Source organism: Panthera onca, chromosome A1, assembly GCF_046562875.1.
Source record: "Panthera onca isolate mPanOnc1 chromosome A1, mPanOnc1 haplotype 2, whole genome shotgun sequence".
Lineage (NCBI taxonomy): Eukaryota > Metazoa > Chordata > Mammalia > Carnivora > Felidae > Panthera > Panthera onca.
This window is the reverse complement of record NC_138339.1, coordinates 43,880,756-43,898,927: the sequence shown is the minus strand read 5'-3', so window position 1 is coordinate 43,898,927 and position 18,172 is coordinate 43,880,756. Positions and strand designations below refer to the sequence as shown.

The following is an 18,172-nucleotide window of genomic DNA, read 5'->3' as shown; positions in this document are numbered from 1 at the left end:
TGCTCTGGACCGCGACTTCTCAGAAAGTGGCCCGGGGACAATGACTCCTCTAGACAAATGACTCCACATTGTCCACTAGGACAATGACGCACTGTTGTGGGTCTCGAACCCCACTGTAAGCTACCTGTGCCTTGTATTATGTTGGCCTGGGGGAGTCCAAGAATCCTCAGATCCCTAGAATCCTAGAGGTAAAGAGGCCTGGCAATTATCTAGGTTTATGGCTCCCCAGCTTGGGAGCCTTTAAAAAATCATCAGGGATACTTGTGGAAAATACAGATTTCTGGACCTACTATATCAGAATATCCAAGGAGTGAGGCCTGGGATTCTAATTAGAACAAGCTTCCAAGGGATCCCCTTGCTGTCAGTGTGTGCCTAAGATAGCCACTGATGTAGTTCACCCACTCACTTTACAGATGGGAAACTGAGGCCCAGAGAAGGAAAGGGCCGGTCCAAATCCCTCCACGTGTTTATGACCCAAGTCCTTTCTCTCAGCACCTGGCATTTCTGGCCTCACAGCACACCTCTCTGCAGTACATGTGCCACAGGGTACTTCCTGCCTGAAAGTGGGGTTCGCATTTTACAAGAGGAACTGGGGAGGACAATGTCTAACCCCAAAGGACAAACTGTTGGTGGTGAAGTTTTAGACACTGGGACTCAAGCAGGATGGAGGAAGCCTTTCCCAATATCCCTCAAAAGTGGACAAAACTGGCCACAGAAGCCTCCCTCCTATGAGCCTTGCTCCATGAAAGGCCAAGCTGACAGTGATCAGAGACGTCATACAATTCCAAGTACTCTCTCTGAACAAGGTGTCCAATGTAAGGTCTGTGCAGGGTCACGTTGGGTTTCTATGACCTCCTGAAGAACAGTGGGTAACACTGGCACCCTGTTGCCATGGCTGGGTGACTGCTGACTTGTAGCTGGGACTCTGACATTATTGCTGAGGACAGCTGGGTATGTTGGTTGCCTCGACCACAGTATACGATTGGAAGTCTCACCTCAATGATGGAGAGTATATCCAAAACCTAGATCTCATGAGTGGGAAATAATGGATGGGCCTAGAGCCTAGATTCCAAATCTAGGTCATGAATGAACATGTAACTGACTCCCACACCCTACTGGTGGAGGGTGGAAAGTTCTAAACTTGATACGTGTGATCATTACCATCCCTTTTCTTTTTTTTGGTTGAAAATCGGAGAAGGTGGGCTTGAGTGTAGGAGTCCATAAATCTTTGTGAGAGGGGACACGGAAAGGGAAATGTAGTGACTCAACCCCCCGACTACTTCTTTGTCTCTGCAGGTGTGAAATGGAAGCAAGGGGCTGCTCCGAAGGTCACTGCCTAGTCACCCCTGAGATCACAAGGGGGGACTGGGGACAGCAGGAGATTCTCATCATCATAGCGGCCCTACTGTTTATCGTTTTAAGCACAGTTGGGCTCCTCTTCTACTGCCGCCGTTGCAAGTCCCACAAGCCCGTGGCCATGGAGGACCCAGACCTCCTGGCCAGGAGTGTTGGTGTAGACACCCAAACTATGCCTGCCATCGAGCTCAACCCCCTGAGCGCCAGCTCCTGCAACAACCTGAACCAACTGGAGCCCAGCAAGACCTCAGGTCCAAATGAACTTGTCACTTTTGGACCCAGCTCTAAGCAACGGCCAGTGGTCTGCAGTGTGCCTCCCAGACTCCCACCAGCTGCAGTCCCTTCCCACTCTGACAATGAGTCCATCATAAAGAGGACATGGTCAGGCGAGGAGATGGGTCAGTATAGCCAGAGGCCCTTAGCCTCTAGCATTGATGGAATATGGTTGTAGACTTGAACACTCCATTACGTGAAGCCACCATCCAGTCTATCCCTTTGGGATGGGATATGAAGGGATGTGTTCAAGATCACAGTGCACTAGTGGGCTGGACCAGATGCCAGGTCTCTGGCCTCAGACTCTGTGGCTCATTCCATTGCACCATGATCCCCTCATCCACATTTCAACTCATTCCAGAGGACTGATATCTATGGCAGAAGCCTGTAGACCCTGGATAGGGGTGAATGGGATCCCGGGGGTGAAGGGGGGGCGGGGCTTCTGTACCTTTAGGCTTTTCATGAAAAAGGAAAGAGCAGTAGTCCCAACTTCTGGCCATCCAGTCTGGAGGTACAGCAGCCTTGGGCCAGACCTGGCTGACTTACAGGAGGGACCTCTCACTTTTGGCTCACTAGGAGGTGAATTCGTAAAGTGCTGTATATTTTCTGGTTTATTCACCAATAGTTGAAACAGGTATTTTCATAAACTTTTTGCTGATAGGGTAATTTGGGGCTCATAAAAACACAGTAACTTGTTCTAACTCACCCAACTATTTAGTAGCAAGGACAGAGCAAGGACCAAGGACCAACTATTTAGTAGCAAGGACAGAGCAAGGACCATTGCCTGGTCTCCAATCTTCCAAGCCATATCTTAATTAATCATGCTCTGTGATAGATGCCATCACACCCCCCCAAACCGTGTGTCTGTTTCCTTCAGTCAAGGAGACGTAAGTTACCAGTAGGAGCTGGGATGGAGTCGCTGGCCCCAGCAGCGGGGTGTGGGCTGTGTGGAGTCGTCCATATTCTTCCCTTATTCACTGACTCTTGGATTATCGGCACACATTTGCAAGAGGAGCTGGCTTTGGGTTAAACCTTTGGCCATGAAGTTGGCTGTACTGAATTCTAGATATCAACCTAAGCTGCCAGAGACAACACGACATAGAAAGCCACATTACCCGCCCCCCCACCCCCACTCTTTTGCCCATTTCTACCACATGCTGAATCATGTATAGTACCTATAAGGCCTGCGGAAACCTTTACCAGGGAAACTCAGAGCTCACCCTAACTTTCCATTTTCTTTCAGTGTGCCCAGCTGGAGCTACGGTCTGGCCCCCTACTTACTCCAGGAAGGAACGCTGGGAATACCCCCACTCTGAAGTGACCCCTGGCCCTCTGCCACCATCGCCTCACCGCCACCAGACCCCACCCGTGATGCCAGACCCCACTGGCCTCTATGGGGGCTTCCCCTTCCCACTGGAGCTGGAAAACAAGCGGGCACCTCTCCCACCCCGTTACAGCAACCAGAACCTGGAAGATCTGATGCCCCCACGGCCCCCCAGTCCCCGGGAACACCTGCTGGCCCCCTGTCTCAATGAGTACACAGCCATCAGCTACTACCACTCACAGTTCCGGCAGGGAGGGGGAGGGCCCTGCCTGGCAGAGGGGGGCTACAAAGGGGTAAGTATGCGCCTCAGCCGGGCTGGGCCCTCTTATGCCGACTGTGAGGTTGGGGGTGGGCACCCCACAGGGCGGGGCCAGCCCCAGGCTCCCCCCCACTATGAGGGCTCTGACATGGTGGAGAGTGATTATGGGAGCTGTGAGGAGGTCATGTTCTAGCTGTCCTCAGAGGGAGGCAGGTGGGAGGCCAAGGACTTGGCATCTTCCTTCCATCTTGTACGAGTGAGATGAGCGTGGCTGGAAAAGGGGAGGGAAGCCCCCAGTCCAGGCCGCCATGCCTTGAAACGTGCTCTCCCAGACCCCCAGCTAGCCCCTGAGGATGGAGGGAAGCTGAGGGAAGAGCTCCAGAAATGGCACCAGGGGCCCCCGCAGCAAGGGGCTGCACAGAGCAGTTGACCCTGGAGAACCGGACACACTGATTCCTGGGATGGACAAGAGGCAGTCTGTCTGGCTGCCACCTCTCAGTCCCCAGGGAGGCAAGGCCTGAACTACTGAGTCCGCTCTGCCAGGGAGCACCCTTACACCTACTCACAGCCCCATTCTGGAGGCAGAGGCAGGTCCGCGCCTGACAGGCCACAGAGACGGGGCCCAGGGTCATCTGACCCTGGAGGGCCACAACGCGTCCTCTAGGGGCTGAGAGGTAAGCAGTACGCAAGCAGGGACCAAGCCGGCCGTGCACACTGCCTCATTCATACATTACTCCAGCATCTGCTCCGTGTCGGGTACTGTGCTAGGCCTGGGGCACGATGTGAACAAGGGCGACAGGGTTCCCGAGGAGTGTCGCTTGGCTCAGTCTCCTGGGGTCCCACTCGAATCCAGATTCCAAGGAACTTGCTCTCCCTCTATCAAGTCCCATGACCTTCCTCCAGCCAGGGCCGGTCAGGATTCGTGCAGCCCTGCGCCTTCTTTGTTAAGGAATTCAGACCTCATGGAACTCTGGGTTCTTCACCCCAAGTTTCTCAAGCACTTTGGGCCAAAGGCAAGAAGGACATAATTCTTCGTTTTTAAAATTCTTAGGCACTTTTCAACCTTGCTGTCTGGATGAGTTGCCAAAGGGATTTTCCTTCCCTAGACACAAGGAACTCGGAACTCCCACTCAGGGCATCAGGGCAGGGGGGAGGCACGGAGCCGGACGCTCTGCCTTTCCCTGCCTCTCCCTGCCAGCTCAGATGCCTGCCAATTGAAGTGTTACCTGCAGTGACTCAACCCTATGCATGGAGGGTCAGTGTGGGCACGTGTAGAGTGTATGTAGCCAGGAGCGGCAGTGACTGGGGTGGCCGTGCCACTCTCTCCCCTGCCAATCCCTTTCTCCGGTCCACTGCCTTTTCATGCATGTTGTTTCTGGAGACAAAAGTCAAAAGGAAGAGCAATAGAGACTCTCACCCACCGGGTTGCTGCTGATAGTGAGAGGGAACTGTGTGGGTAAGGGTGTATTTGCGTGACTGGTTCATAGCTGTGCGTGATGGTGTGTGTGACGGGATGACTGGTTTACATTGGTCATTTGTTGTTTTTTTTTTAACAATAAAGTATCTTTTTTACTGTTATTTTTCTGTGTCACTTATCTTGTTTGGGGCTGGGTCAGGGGAAGGGCCAAGGGTCTACGGGCCCTTCTGAGCTGAGGTTCATGGAATTTGGGGGCTAGGAGGGACCTCAGAGGTCATCAAGCACCGTGATTCCCAAACCTAGCGAAATGGCTAAAATGTAGATTTGTGAGCCCCCAACCCAGACAAAATAGTGGCGGCGGGGCCCCGAACACTTGAGAAAAACACCTCCAATTCCAACACAACCGCCTGCAGTGAGGGAACAAGTCCACTAGTCAGCAGGTCGGGGAAAAGCCCAGGATGAGACTGGAGGGCTGCTGACACCGGCCAACACTCTCTGCACCTCACAGCACTGGTCGGCGAGAGGGGACTTTCTAGCACAGGCCTGGGGGAGCCAGCCGTCCTGGTGCCCAGAGCCAGTCTGTGGCTGGGCTGCTTCTCCACGGCCCGCCCCGAGGCCCAGCTGGTCCTGAGCTACCGTGGTCCACGTAGGCCCTGCAGTGACACTGAGACTGGAAAGCCCAGTCCCTGCTGCCGCGGTCCCAGTGGGGTGGGCAGAGAAGACACATCGTGGGAGGCACCACCGCACATTGTGGCTCTGAGGCCAGCTAGGCTGGGCTCCAAACCCCTCTGCCACAGAGCAACGTGGCCCAGGGCAGGTATGAATTGGCGTTCCAATTTTTAGAAGCAAAAACAATAAATGGTAACCTATGCTAGGAAGTAATACTAGATAGTATATAGATCGGATTAATTTATCAGAGCTGTGCAGGAAATCACAAACAGGCTAGTCCGGTGTTGCCCAGACTTCTGTTGTTTTGCTGACCACTTTTATGATTTTTGCCCTAATAGAATACCACCTGTGCCATTGTTTACTTAATAATTTTCTTTCAGTGTGTTCTGATTTGAAAAAAACATTTGTATTCACCCCAAAATGATATATGCATAAACTAAAGGATTTGAAAGTCGGTATTTGTTTTCTGGAACACACGAAAACACATAAACATTCAGATTTTTTAAATGACTGTCCAGGGTCCACTTTGGGAAGCGCGGATCCACTGTATCTTCATTCCTGATGTGCCTCATCCCCAGGCCCACAGAGGAGAAGGGTTTGTCTGAGGTCCCGCAGGTAGAACTTCACAGGCGTGAGGCCCACAGTCAAGTCTGCACCCAGCCTGGGAATCTCCCTTCAACACAACTTGCTCTCCCCTTGGATGGGGGAGCCTCTCTCCAGACAGCCCCGTTTTCCAGAACAGGCCCCCTCTTTCCCAGTCTTCCGGAGCCTGCACCTTCATGTACCAACCAGCAGAGGGCTCTCTGAGATCAAGATCAGCCTACTGAGCTGTGGAAGACCCGAAGGTTTTTAGGGCAATTCTCCCATCTCAAGTCACTGGGGCTCTGGTTCCAACCATCCGAGTCTTACACAGCACAACAGTGGCAGAGAAAGGCAGACAGGCAGATTTCCTGACTACCAGGCTGGGCGTTTTTACAGTTCACCATAATCATCTTCATTCCCACCTCTTACTGGCACTTGCTATAGGACAGGTGCTGTGAAAGCACTTGGCATATCTTGTCCCATTGAACCCTCACAAAAACCTCATGAGGTAAGTACTGTCACCTCCAGTCACAGACGGAGGAACAGAGACACACATAAATGGCTTGTAACTTACATTAGTGACTTAAAGTAAGGTCACCCAGTTCACAAGTGACAGGGCCGGGATTCAATATGGGGCTGCCTGACTCCCGATCTTGGCTTTACATTTGGGTTCATGAAACAAACTGCATGGGGACATCAGGGGATTGAGGGACAGCAGCAAGGAGGACTGAGAGGCTTCAGTCTAATGAGTTCAAGGCCTAGAGAGTCACATTATTCTAAGTGGTATTAACAGGCGAGTGTCCAGATCCTGGGAGGTGGGGTCTGCTCAACCCTGGGGTTCAACCCCAAGCCACTCCTGTGATCCTGCATCCAGTTCTGAGGCCAGATCTTAAGAGTGCCACAGCAACCTTGAGTGGGGGCTAGAGGGCAGCCAGGAGGGGTGGGAGTGAGGACTCACAGTCATGTCCACGGTAGAAGGGCAGCTGGAATTCACCAGACAACAGCAAAGGAGTTGTGAGCCTGCTCATTCAGAGGGCCGTGATGGGAGTCCGGGCTTGCACAACTGTACCATCACATGCGGTTGATGAAGGCCAATGTATCTTCCAGAAATTGGAGCACGGCCTGGGGGGGGGGGGGGGGCGGGGACACATGACATCCTGTGGGGAGGACTTATCTGGGGTGGAAGAAGGGTAGAGCCAAAGGCCTTGGGAGGAAAACCATTCTCATTTGGAAGGACAATTACAGATATTTGAAAAGATAGAAGGGGGAGAAAACAGGATATAAAGGTTTGAGATACGGAGTGCTTTGCCCAAGGCCCACAGCTAGTTCAGTATGGAACATCAGGCCCATCTTCCTGGTACCCCACGGTGAAGTGGTGAATGCCGGCCTGTGGGGGCACCTGGCCCCAAGTGCTGGACAGCCACCCACGCTGCAGTGTCTAAGGACTGACTTTCAAAGACCTCAGGCAGCCTCTGCCAGCTCTGTCCTGAGGAGAGGCGCCAGAGGTCTCACTGAGTAAAAAGCAGGGACTTTCTCAAGGATCCAGCTGGGAAAAGACAGACATTTAGAGTTTTCTCAAGATTCCTCAACAAATCTCCAGGGTCGGACCAAGGAAAGTGCTTGCTTAGATTGATGCAAAACTAAAAGTAAATATAGTGACATCAGCTCTTTGGAGGCCAGGCAGTATTCCCTACTCAAGGAAACCACACAAACCAATTAGTCACCAGCTAATTCCAGATACATAATTAGCCCCGCACAGACAAGCACGGGGAGATCTAGCCTGATCTGATCCTTGCTCAGGCAGCTCATGATCTAGGGAGTCGCCAAGCAGTCACAACTGTCTGCCATAAGTGGACACGAAGCTACCCAGACAAGGGATGTTACTGCTCTGCTGAGGAGGGAACCATAAATTCTGACTGACGCGGCCAGGGAAACTTCTAAAGAGGAGCAGCCATCCGAACTGGGCCTTAAAATTGAGCTTCAGATTTAGCACAGAGAGAAGGGCCAGCCAGGCCTAGAGGTTTTAAGTATTTGGGCAATGGCGAGTAGTCCTGGTGGGATGAAGTCGGAATGTGGGAGACTAGGGCCTGGAAACGTCCTGTGTCCGCTGAGGGGTGTTGAGAGACAGAGTGAGTGGCAGGGAAGATCTCACGGGAAGTATAAGGTTTGGAGCCACACAGACCCGGCTCCACAACTTAGAAAGTGTGATCTTGGTTAAGTCGTTTAACCTCTCATGCCTCAGTCTGAAAAATGGGGACATTACCAGAACCTCCCTTCACTGGATGGGAGTACTAGAAGTGATAATAATGATGCTTAGCGTAGTTAGCATAGTAAAGGTTCAAAAGACGTTAGCTATTTTATCACTAATATTAAAAAGTCAGATCTTTTCGTAGTATCCAATAACCACACACTTACCTTTGTTCCATGGCCAGATTAAAAAAAAAATCCATTCCCCCAGCTAGGGGTAAGACGGGGCTAAATGTATTAAGGTAGTAGTTCTCAATAGGAGAGGGGGATGATTTGAACCCCCCAGTCCCCACGCCTGCCCCCCCCCCCCCACCCAAGAGTACCTCTGGCAATGTCCGGAGACACTTTGGATCACCACAACTGGCATTTAGTGGCTAGAGACCAGGGATATTGCTCAACATCCTATAATGAACAGGACATTCTCCACAACAAAGAATTATTCACCACCAAACATACATAATACCGAAGTTGAGAAACTGTCCTAAGGAAACATATGCGGGCTTTATGTAGCATTATGGCAGCTGGAAACCTGGCCTGAGGCACAAAAAAAAAAAAAAAACAAAAAAAAACAAAAAAAAAACCTCTCATGCCAAGAACAGCAGTTATGGCAAAATGGTTTTGTTCATTTACAAAAAGGCACTATTCTGGAGTCTACATTTGTCAGACTAAATATCAGGGTGAGTCCAAAATAACAGATAATCTGACAGTATCTACAAAGAATGATATACCATGACTAAGTAGGATTTACTCTAGGTAACCAAGGCTGGTTCAATATTGAAAAATCAATAAATTTGGGGCGCCTGGGTGGCTCAGTGGGTTAAGCGGCCGACTTCAGCTCAGGTCATGATCTCGCAGTCCGTGGGTTCGAGTCCCGCGTCAAGCTCTGTGCTGACAGCTCAGAGCCTGGAGCCTGTTTCAGATTCTGTGTCTCCCTCTCTCTGACCCTCCCCCGTTCATGCTCTGTCTCTCTCTGTCTCAAAAATAAATAAACGTTTAAAAAAAATCAATAAGTTTTATCCACCATATCAATAGGTGAGAAAAGAAAAATTATAAGATCATATCAAGTGATGCAGAAAAAAATTAACAAAATTCACCCATTCATGATTTTTTAAAAAATATATATCTCAGTACAGAAACAGAGGAGAACTTCTATAAATATCTGAAAGTTTAAATCATACTTCACGGTGAAAGACTGAATGAATGTTCTCTCTGTACAGAGACAAGCCTAGAATGTTTACTCTCACCACTCTTTTCTTTTAACATAGTACAAGAAGTTCTAGCCATTGTAGTAATAAGGGGGAAAAAAGTACACAGAACAGGAAAAAAGGAAATACACCTATCTCTACATGCAAAGAGCCTGACTGTCTACACAGAAAATCCCAAGAAATCTAGACAAAAATTCAAAGAACTATTAAGTGAGTCAAGACAGGTCGTAGGACACAAAATTAACAAATATCAATTGCATTTCTATAGAGTACCCATGAACACATGGAAATTGAAATTAAAAACATATTACCATTTCCATTGCTCCAAGAAAATTAAATACTTAGGTGTACGTCTAACAAAACATTTATAAGATCTGATGAATGGTTAAAACAAAAAATAATGATAACATCAAATGCTGACAAGGATGCAGAGAAAGTGGGACACTCACACATGGCTGATAGAAATGTAAAATGGTACAGCCACTCTGGAAAGTGGTTTGGAAGTTCCTTTTAAAACTAAAAATGGGCTTACATACAACTCAGCAATTGTACTCTTGGATTTCTATCCCATGGAAATGAAAACTTGTTTTCATGCAGAAACGTGTACATGAATGAATATTCACAGCAGCATTATCTGTAATAGCCAGACCTGGAAACAATGCAGATTTCCTTCCCTGGGTGAGTGGTTGAACAAAGTGTGGTACGTCCGTACCATGGAGTACAACGTAGCAATAAAAAAAGGCAAACTATTAAAATAGGTAACGACTTGAATGGTCGTCAAAGAAATTTTACTGAGTGAAAGAAGCCAGTCTCAGAAGGGTGCATACTGTGTAATTCAATTTATGTAACATTTGTGAAATCACATAGTGACAGAGATAAGAACAGATTAGCAGTTGCCCAGGGTGAGGGATGTGGGGGAGCGCAGGAGGCGAGTGTGGGTACACGGGGGCAGTGTGTTGGAGTCTTGTCGTAATGGCATAGCCAAGAATCTTCCAACCCCCCCCCCCACACACACACACACACACACAAATGAGTGTGTATGTGACTGGAGAAATCTGAACGAGCTGTATGTTTTGTGCCAATGTCAATTTCCTGGTCTTGATCATGTACTACAGCGATACAAGATGTCAACACTGGGGGAGACCGGAAGAAGGGATCCCCCTGCACTGGATCCCCCCCATACATTTCTTCGCACCCGTGAATCCATAGTTAATTCAAAACAAAAAAACTTTAAAATTTTTAAGAAGACTAAATCCTTAAATACGTCACTAAAGAAGACAGATCAATGGCAACTAAGCAAGGAAAAGTGCAGGACGTCACTAGTCATTAGGCAAAGGCATACCAAAACCACAAAGAGGGTCTACGACATCCCCATTAAGATGGCCAAAATTTAAAAGACCAAAATATGAAGTGTTGGAGCAACTGGAGCTTTTATAAATTGTTGGGAGGAATCCAAAATAGCAGAGTCACTCTGGAAAAACGATTTTCCAATTTCTTATACAGTTAATGTACACTTACCATCCAAACCCACAATTCCACTCCTAGGCATTTACCCAAGAGAAATGAAAACATGTATCTACACAAAGGTTTGCACACGAATATTTGTAGCAGCTTTATTCGTAATGGCCCAAAACTGGAAGCAACCCAAACATCCGACAATTGGCAATAAACAAATTATGGTTCGTCCATACAATGAAATATTATTCAGCAATAAAGAGAAACAAACTACTGATACGTGGAATGATGTAGATGAATATAGAAAGCATTTTGCTAAGTGAAGGAAGCCAGACATAAAGGACTACATACTTAATGGTTCCCTTTAGACGACATTCTAGAAAAGGCGAAACTAGAGACCCGAGAAGTCAGGTCGGTTGTTGCCAAGGAGTCCAGTGGCATGGGGATGGGACTGACTGCAAGGGAACTTCTCAGGGTAAAGCAAACATTCCACATCTTGACTGAAATGGTGGTCAAATGACGGCATGCATTTGTCAAAACTCATCAAACTGTACACTTAAGAAACAGGTGAATTTTATTACATGTAGACTATACTCCAATTTTTTCCCCCAAAATGGGGGGAGACCAATGACCAAGGGTCTAGTAAAGTGCACCAGTTAAGGATAGTTTCTTGCGTATGTCTGCAACAGGCAGAGTCTGAGGAAGCAAGCCTACTTAGCCAAGAGTCCCAAGTTTAGGGTCCAAATTCAGTCCACTGTCACTCAATTTATGCCTCTAGCAGTACAGTGGGCTTCCCTCGAGGGTCCTTGTTATTTGGAAGGAGGGATTACAACCATTAAGTGTGAACGTGAGTAGGACCAAAAATGTGAAGAGGTGGAAAACCTAAAGTTTTGAATGCTCTCCACAACGTGAGCAAGACAGGACTAAAGAACAGATGCAAACCCACAAAACAACTAAAACTGCTTCTGAGTCTTGCTTTGCTTCCATTCGACTGGTATTTCAGAAAATGCTTCATAAGCTTCCATGCCAGGCAGTTTAGAACATTCTCTCTAACTCTCGCCATAATCCCTAAAGGTGGGCCTCCCTCCTGAGGCTGTAACAAAGAGGGGGAGGTAGCCAGTGCCTTGGGGAAGCGCTTGGGTTCTGGAATCTCCGTGCTTGCGTATGTGTCCTAATTCTGCCACTGGCTGATGGCTTGGAACAGTCCCTGAATCCCTTTGACCCCCCAGTTCCAGAAATAATATTGATAACGGAAAGTAGTCAGAATCCATTCCCTGCCTTCCTCTCTCTGTAAAGTGCTATATACTTCAATACTGTGCCTCAGGGGCTCTGCTTTTGAATGAGTCTAATTCAGTAGCTGCCCAAGATTGGTTTTCTGATCCCCTAAAGAGGCAGCTCAGATGGTCTTGTCTGCCCTCCTAATGTCACAAAAGGGGAAAGGAAGTCCTCTCTTCCACTGTCCTGAAATCTGTCTCCCTGCTTTAAAAATATACACCTACATGGAGGGGGTGGGATCTCAAGGAATTGGTTTATGTGACTGTGAGGGCTGGCAAGTCCAAAATTCACAGGGCAAGCTGGCAGGCTGGCCGTCCTGACAGGAGCTGACGCTGCAGTCTTGCAGCAGAACTTCTTCCTCACTGAAACCTCGACTTTCCTCTTAAGGCCCTTCAACTGATTGGAGGAGGCCCACCCACACTTTAAGGATAAACTTGTATTCAAAGGCAACTGATTATCAACATCAACCACGTCTACAAAATAGCTTCAGAGCAACAGTGAGGTTAGTGTTTGATTGAATAACTGGGTTACTCAACGTCATAGCCCAGCCACGTTAACACGTGAAACTACCCATCATACGTGTCAAGTACGGTCGTCTGATATACACAGAGAGGGTTGAGAGTTTCTACTCAAGTTTTCAATAAAAGCAGGAGCAGGCTAAGGAAGGGCAGGACTGTCTGACAGAAAAATACCTACCTGGCCCCTTTCTTGGGAACGCTCAATTCCACAGGTGGTCCTACTGTTTGCACTGCTCTCCCAGAGGAGCTCTGGGACAGCAACTAAAAACATTTCAACCTCGCAAGATCTAGTAAAGAGATCTGAGTGATACTACAAAAAAAACAAAACAAAACAAAAAGGCAAAAACAAAGATGCAGACTGCAACCTCTCAAAAATAAAAAATAAAATTCATTTATTGAGGAAGGAAAAGTTTAACACATGATCCAAGTGCAGAACCCAAAACAAATTCTTCTATGAGCTCCTGCATGATCTACCTCTCTACACATACCCTGTGAGAAATGACACCCACGTAGGCACATACGCGGTATAATATACACGGTACCGTCTGGTTACCAACACCTGTTGGATGGCAGTTTTTCATATTCGTCTTATTTGCACATTCATCGACATGGTTTACAAGAGAGTCACATAAATTCATTGTTCGCTAAAAACAGCTTCCCCAGCATCGCCTTGATTTCAACAAAAGAACACGGCTTACAGCAGGCACCCTCAACCCTCGTTTCCCCGCGCCCCCGTTCTGGTGACCACATATCAGCACCACTTACATACCCCGGCCAGATAATGACCCGGTGGTACAAAGAACAGGGAAGAAATACCACAAGCCGGTGCTGTCGGAGCAAACAGCCCTGCAACCAGCAGGACTAATTAAATTGTCTAAAAGTATTGACCATGATTTCAAAGACAAGCCACACCCTCTCCTTTTCCCCTAACGGTCTTGGAGATTTGTAATGTACTTTGGAAAATTTAATTCTAAGGCAGACTTGGAGCTGACTCCCTAATCACGAGGTCACGCGACTTGTACCATGTGTCTCCGCTGTCAGGAAGTGGCGTCGGGTTCTGACCGGGGCCGATGCTGGGGGCTCGCCTTAACATCTGATCGGCTGCGAAATACAAGCCACTGATACAGACCCCTTTGCTGTGAGCAGTGAATAGAGAGAGCTGTAAACAGACACAAATTGAGATTTTGCACTTCCAAAAAACATGAGGTGAATACGTAGTGTTATACAGAGTAGATATTCTACAATTCAGGAAGGGAGATGTTTGGGAAGAAAAAAGTAAGCCAGGAGAATGGGGACGGAGGGAAGATTTCCCCATGTTCCTTTCTGGGATCATCACTTGAAGACAAGTGAATAAACTGCAGCTTGTACCTTTCATGGGGGTAGAGTGAGCAGTGAGCACCAGCCAATGAATCCAGCCAGAGAGGTGAGTGGCAGAGAGGGAGGGCGGAAGCTGCAGGTTCTGAGCTAAGATACGCCACACATTCATACGCATCTGGCCCGGGTTTGTGCAGACGAAGGGCTCCTAGCAGCCAGACAGCAGCACAATATACAAATAATGACACTTGTGAATGCTGACAACTTCCAGAAAACGACACACAAGATGACACATCATGCTCTTCCCAGCCATTTGAGGGGAGGTACGCTGCTGACAGAGTTGGAAACCTGCCAAGAGCAGCGTTTGCAAACAAAAACAAAAACAAAAACAAAACAAGGGTCTCTGAGAAGCCACCTCGGGGTTACTGGAAATCTGAGGCTGCACTTGGGGTGGCTGGGGGAGGGGCACAGAGCCTAACAGTATCGGCCCGAGAATCCCACGGTTTGCCTTTGGCCCGGCAGATGCAGCCTCACACTCGAGAGCCTCGTTGCCCCTAATCAGACTTCTGTGTATGCTGGGCCTGCTTCACCAGGGGCCAGAGCAGGGCACAGGGAGAGGCTGGGCAGCTGGTTCCTGATGAGCCATGGATAGAAAGGGAAGGCCCCCTGACTGCAGAAGCCTCGTGGGCAGAAGAGCAAGCTATCCTGAGCTGGCCCAGAGGGCTGCTTCCCCCTACCCTCCATCTTCTGGCTGACCCTTTACTTGACAACCTCACAACCGGAAAGGCCCATGGACAGGGCCCCCCTTGCCTGGCTCTTCTGAAGCAGCAGGAGCACAGGAAAAAGATCAAACGGGGACAAGGCTGTGCCAAATTAGCTTCCAGAAGCCCCAAAGCTAGTGGTGCCGTCTCTCCCACACACGTTTTCTAGGCCAGGGACCCTGAAACAGTAGTCTGCATTTTGCTAAGACCTGGGACCAGAGGACCACTGTTTTGTGCCACCCAGTCCTCAGGTCAAGTCTTGCTACCCACCGGACAGGATGGCCTCTAGCAGCTCCCTGAGTTACAGAGGCCTCCAGCACAGAGGCTGTGGGCAGGACACACATCTGATTCCCTTCTTCTGGCATGTGCCTTCTCACTGAAAACAACTCTCAGGACTGCCGTGGAAAGACGGCTGGAGCCCAGGGCTTGCAAACAGATGAGTGCAACTCTTGAACCCACTTTGGTACCTTCTGCGCCTGAGGTTTCACAGGGCAGGGCCGCTGCCCCCTTCAGCTAGAATCTGAGTCCCATAAGCACCTACTGGTGACCACAGAAAGGGTGGGTGAAAACCGTCATTCTCCTAAGGGAGACCAAGTCACAAGTGATCCCATCTCCCTAAAGTTCATAAATTATTAGTAGGCTGGGAGTCATTGCAATGAGAATTTGGCTTTGGAACAGAAGAGAGAGAAAAAGCCAGGCTGGGGGCGGGGGCGGTCAGAGCCCTTACAAGCTTTGGGGAAACACAAACAAACAGGACCCTGATGAAGCTACGATGCTCTCCAACTTTCAGGGCGAACTGTGTCTCCAGGTCAGAAACGGCCTGGTGACAGGAGAGGAGGACAGCAGGACCCTATTGCACACACATGAACACACACACACACACACACACACACACACACACACAGCTCAGGGGATAGAGACTTAATGAATGCCTTCTGAAATACTTCTCACACCAACAGGGGGGAGAAAAGGCAGCCAAAAGCAAGGCCACGAACCTTTCTCTGCTTTCTCCACAGTTTGTTCCCAAATCTGAAGGCTGGCCTTGAGGTGAGCCAACACCGAGGCTATTTCTGACACTCAGGGAGGCATGCAGGGGGAGGGACGGGGTCACGATTAGTGTTTAAAACATACGGGACCGAAGTCCCTACCGAGTGGTTCCCTTTAGAAGAAGTCCAGGTCGTGGAGGCAGCCCGGGGTGGGGAGCTGCTTCCCGCCTGTCCCCCATTGATTGTAAACAACCAAGCACCACGTGTAGTGTCAGACCAGCTGCTTCTTAATTCTGTGAACTGAACTTCACGCTCTGTGCTCACTGGCCCCGTCTTCTCATCCACGGCGAAGTGTGGGTGTCCTCCCGACGTGCTGGCAACTGAACGCTAGCGTGCCATGTGCCTGTCGGGGGCCGAGGCTGAAAAACAGGCCTCAGCGCACGACGCGACCATTGTATAAGCCTCCTGCGGAAAGCAGCACATCCCACTCGGCCATCCTTCCTCGGCCCAGTGCACTGGCAAACATATCCTGAGTCCTGCGTGTCTTCTCAATATGAAACCAGGCTGGTCAGTGGGAGGCAAAGTCCATACCTCCCCACAGAGGTACACGTGAAAATGATCCTGATTAAAACCTCTGGGGTACTCAGACAAGGGTGCTGAGGACCTAAGCACACATTTCCTAGAGCAAGTTTCTTTTCAGCAGGAGAAACCTAGTAAAAGCTTACTGAGGAAGAAACAATCCACAATAACCCCAGATCTAGAGACAATCTAAAAACAGAAGCTAATTTTAAATAAAATATAAATATTTTCAATTTAGGCAGGACTTGATATCTTTCGGAAGCTAAAGCATCTAAGAATACAACACTGTGACCCACACGAGGAATTTGGAGGAGGTGTTGCCAAGGGTCACAGGCAGAGAGAGTAAAGATTAAAAGCTCCAGCTCTGGAAGTCTGGTTTTTAACTACTAGGTAGGTCCAGGCACCTCCTGGAGACTTGAACAGGTTGGAGGAAACTGAGGTAAAATATCTGGGAGAGGTATGAGAAAGAGAGAGGCCCAGCCTTCCCACTCATTTAATCCAGGCCTGGGCCTGGAAAGGAGAAAACAGGAGGTGGGGGATGCTAAGATTTTTAAATAAAGTGAGCTGTGCAACAGGAATAATTGGGTGAGGTGGGTCAGAAGGAGGGAGGCAGGTAAGGGAGGAGACAGGATGAGGGAAAAGAGTTGCAAAGTTCTGGGTTAATGTAAGTACAAATGAACAGGGGTGGCCCTGCCACTAAGAGGGGCCTCTGCATATCTGCTACCCACTCTCTCCTGTGCCCCCAGCCCTACCTGGCCCAGGGCACCCAGCTGCCAGGTAGAGGGGCTCCTGGACAGCAACCTCGCCTTTCCCCAGAGCCCGGACCCTATCTGAGGCTCTGGGGCCAGGGGCTGGGGAACACACAGGGGCGGGGCGGGCAGATCGCTATACAAAGGCACTGGTGGAGTTGATGAAGACAGGAGCACTGCTTGGCTGGATCAGCTCGTAGAGGGCCTCATACGTCCCCACCACAAAGCCCACGAAGCCCAGGATGCTGATCAGGGCGTCCTTGGCGATGGTGATGGGGCTCATGCCCTCCGAGTAGTAGGTGGTGATCTCCAGAAGGGGCGGGATGATGAGGGCCAGGGCGCTGCTGCTCACGGACCCCACCAGGGAGATGACCAGGTCCAGGCGGGGGATGAGGATGGCCAAGACGCCTGCAGGAGAGAGAGGACACGCCTGCTCAGGACTGCCCGGAGCCGGGAGAGACCTCCTCACTGCTGAGCAAATTTAGCACGAGTCCTTCTTCCAGAATGGAGAGCTCCGCAGAAACTTAGACATTGTCCCATCCAGTGTCTCTTTGCACAGATGAGAACACAAATGGCCACAGGTGTGGCACAACCTGGGTCTCACTGCAAGGCTGGGACTGGAACCCAGATCTCCTGGCTTTCAGCTTTTCCTGCTACAGCATACGACCTCCATCTTTCCGAAGCAAAGGAACCAAATTACACTCCTGGGCAGCCTGGTCCCTACCAGAGGAGGGAGGCGGACTGTTTCTGTGCGACTGGTCATTTTCTTCTGCCGAGGGTACCTCCCCCACAAACATCTCACTTAACTGACAAGAAACAAAATGGGGGGGGAGCCATCCTTCTGGAATGCTATCAGAATAAACCCCGTCTCACAGAGCATTTTCCTACAGGGAAAGTAGATGTAGCTCAGCGTGCAGGCTCACCTGAGGGGCAAGGCCCCACACGATGGCCTCGCGCCCGTGGTTCCCACACCAGGCGGAAGTGACGAAGAACCAACCGCAGGCCGCCTTAGGAAACCCCGTCAGCTTCCACCCCGGGGCAATGACGGTGCTGCTGTCACACCAGGGGGAGGAGGCCTCGCCAACCGCACTTACTCCAGCGCCCGCTGAGCCCGCCGTTCTCACCTGACTCAGCTTTCCGCCGGGGGCGAGGCGCGAAGGCCACTGCTCCATAAGTGCCCCAAGGACTGCGGGCTCTGGCATC

General features: G+C 49.7%; 2 protein-coding genes across 8 annotated transcripts in view; one reads left to right on the top strand and one right to left on the bottom strand.

Annotated features, from left to right (window-relative positions):
- FAT2 (FAT atypical cadherin 2) overlaps positions 1 to 4,882 on the top strand; it is a 62,619-nt gene extending 57,737 nt beyond the window's left edge. The window contains exons 22-23 of the mRNA XM_078446063.2: positions 1,297 to 1,754; positions 2,873 to 4,882. Coding sequence (XP_078302189.2) covers positions 1,297 to 1,754; positions 2,873 to 3,405 — 991 coding nt within the window. The 3' untranslated portion in view covers positions 3,406 to 4,882. The remainder of the gene's footprint in view (positions 1 to 1,296; positions 1,755 to 2,872) is intronic.
- The window catches only part of SLC36A1 (solute carrier family 36 member 1), a 182,333-nt gene that overhangs the window by 102,029 nt on the left and 62,132 nt on the right, over positions 1 to 18,172 (bottom strand). For 4 of the 7 annotated variants that reach the window (XM_060634759.3, XM_060634762.3, XM_060634760.3 and 1 more), the window contains exon 11: positions 12,949 to 17,377. The exons of the other annotated variants lie outside the window; for them this stretch is intronic. In XM_060634759.3, coding sequence (XP_060490742.3) covers positions 17,106 to 17,377 — 272 coding nt within the window. In that variant the 3' untranslated portion in view covers positions 12,949 to 17,105. Of the gene's footprint in view, positions 1 to 12,948; positions 17,378 to 18,172 lie in introns of those variants that run through there. 7 annotated transcript variants of the gene reach the window in all.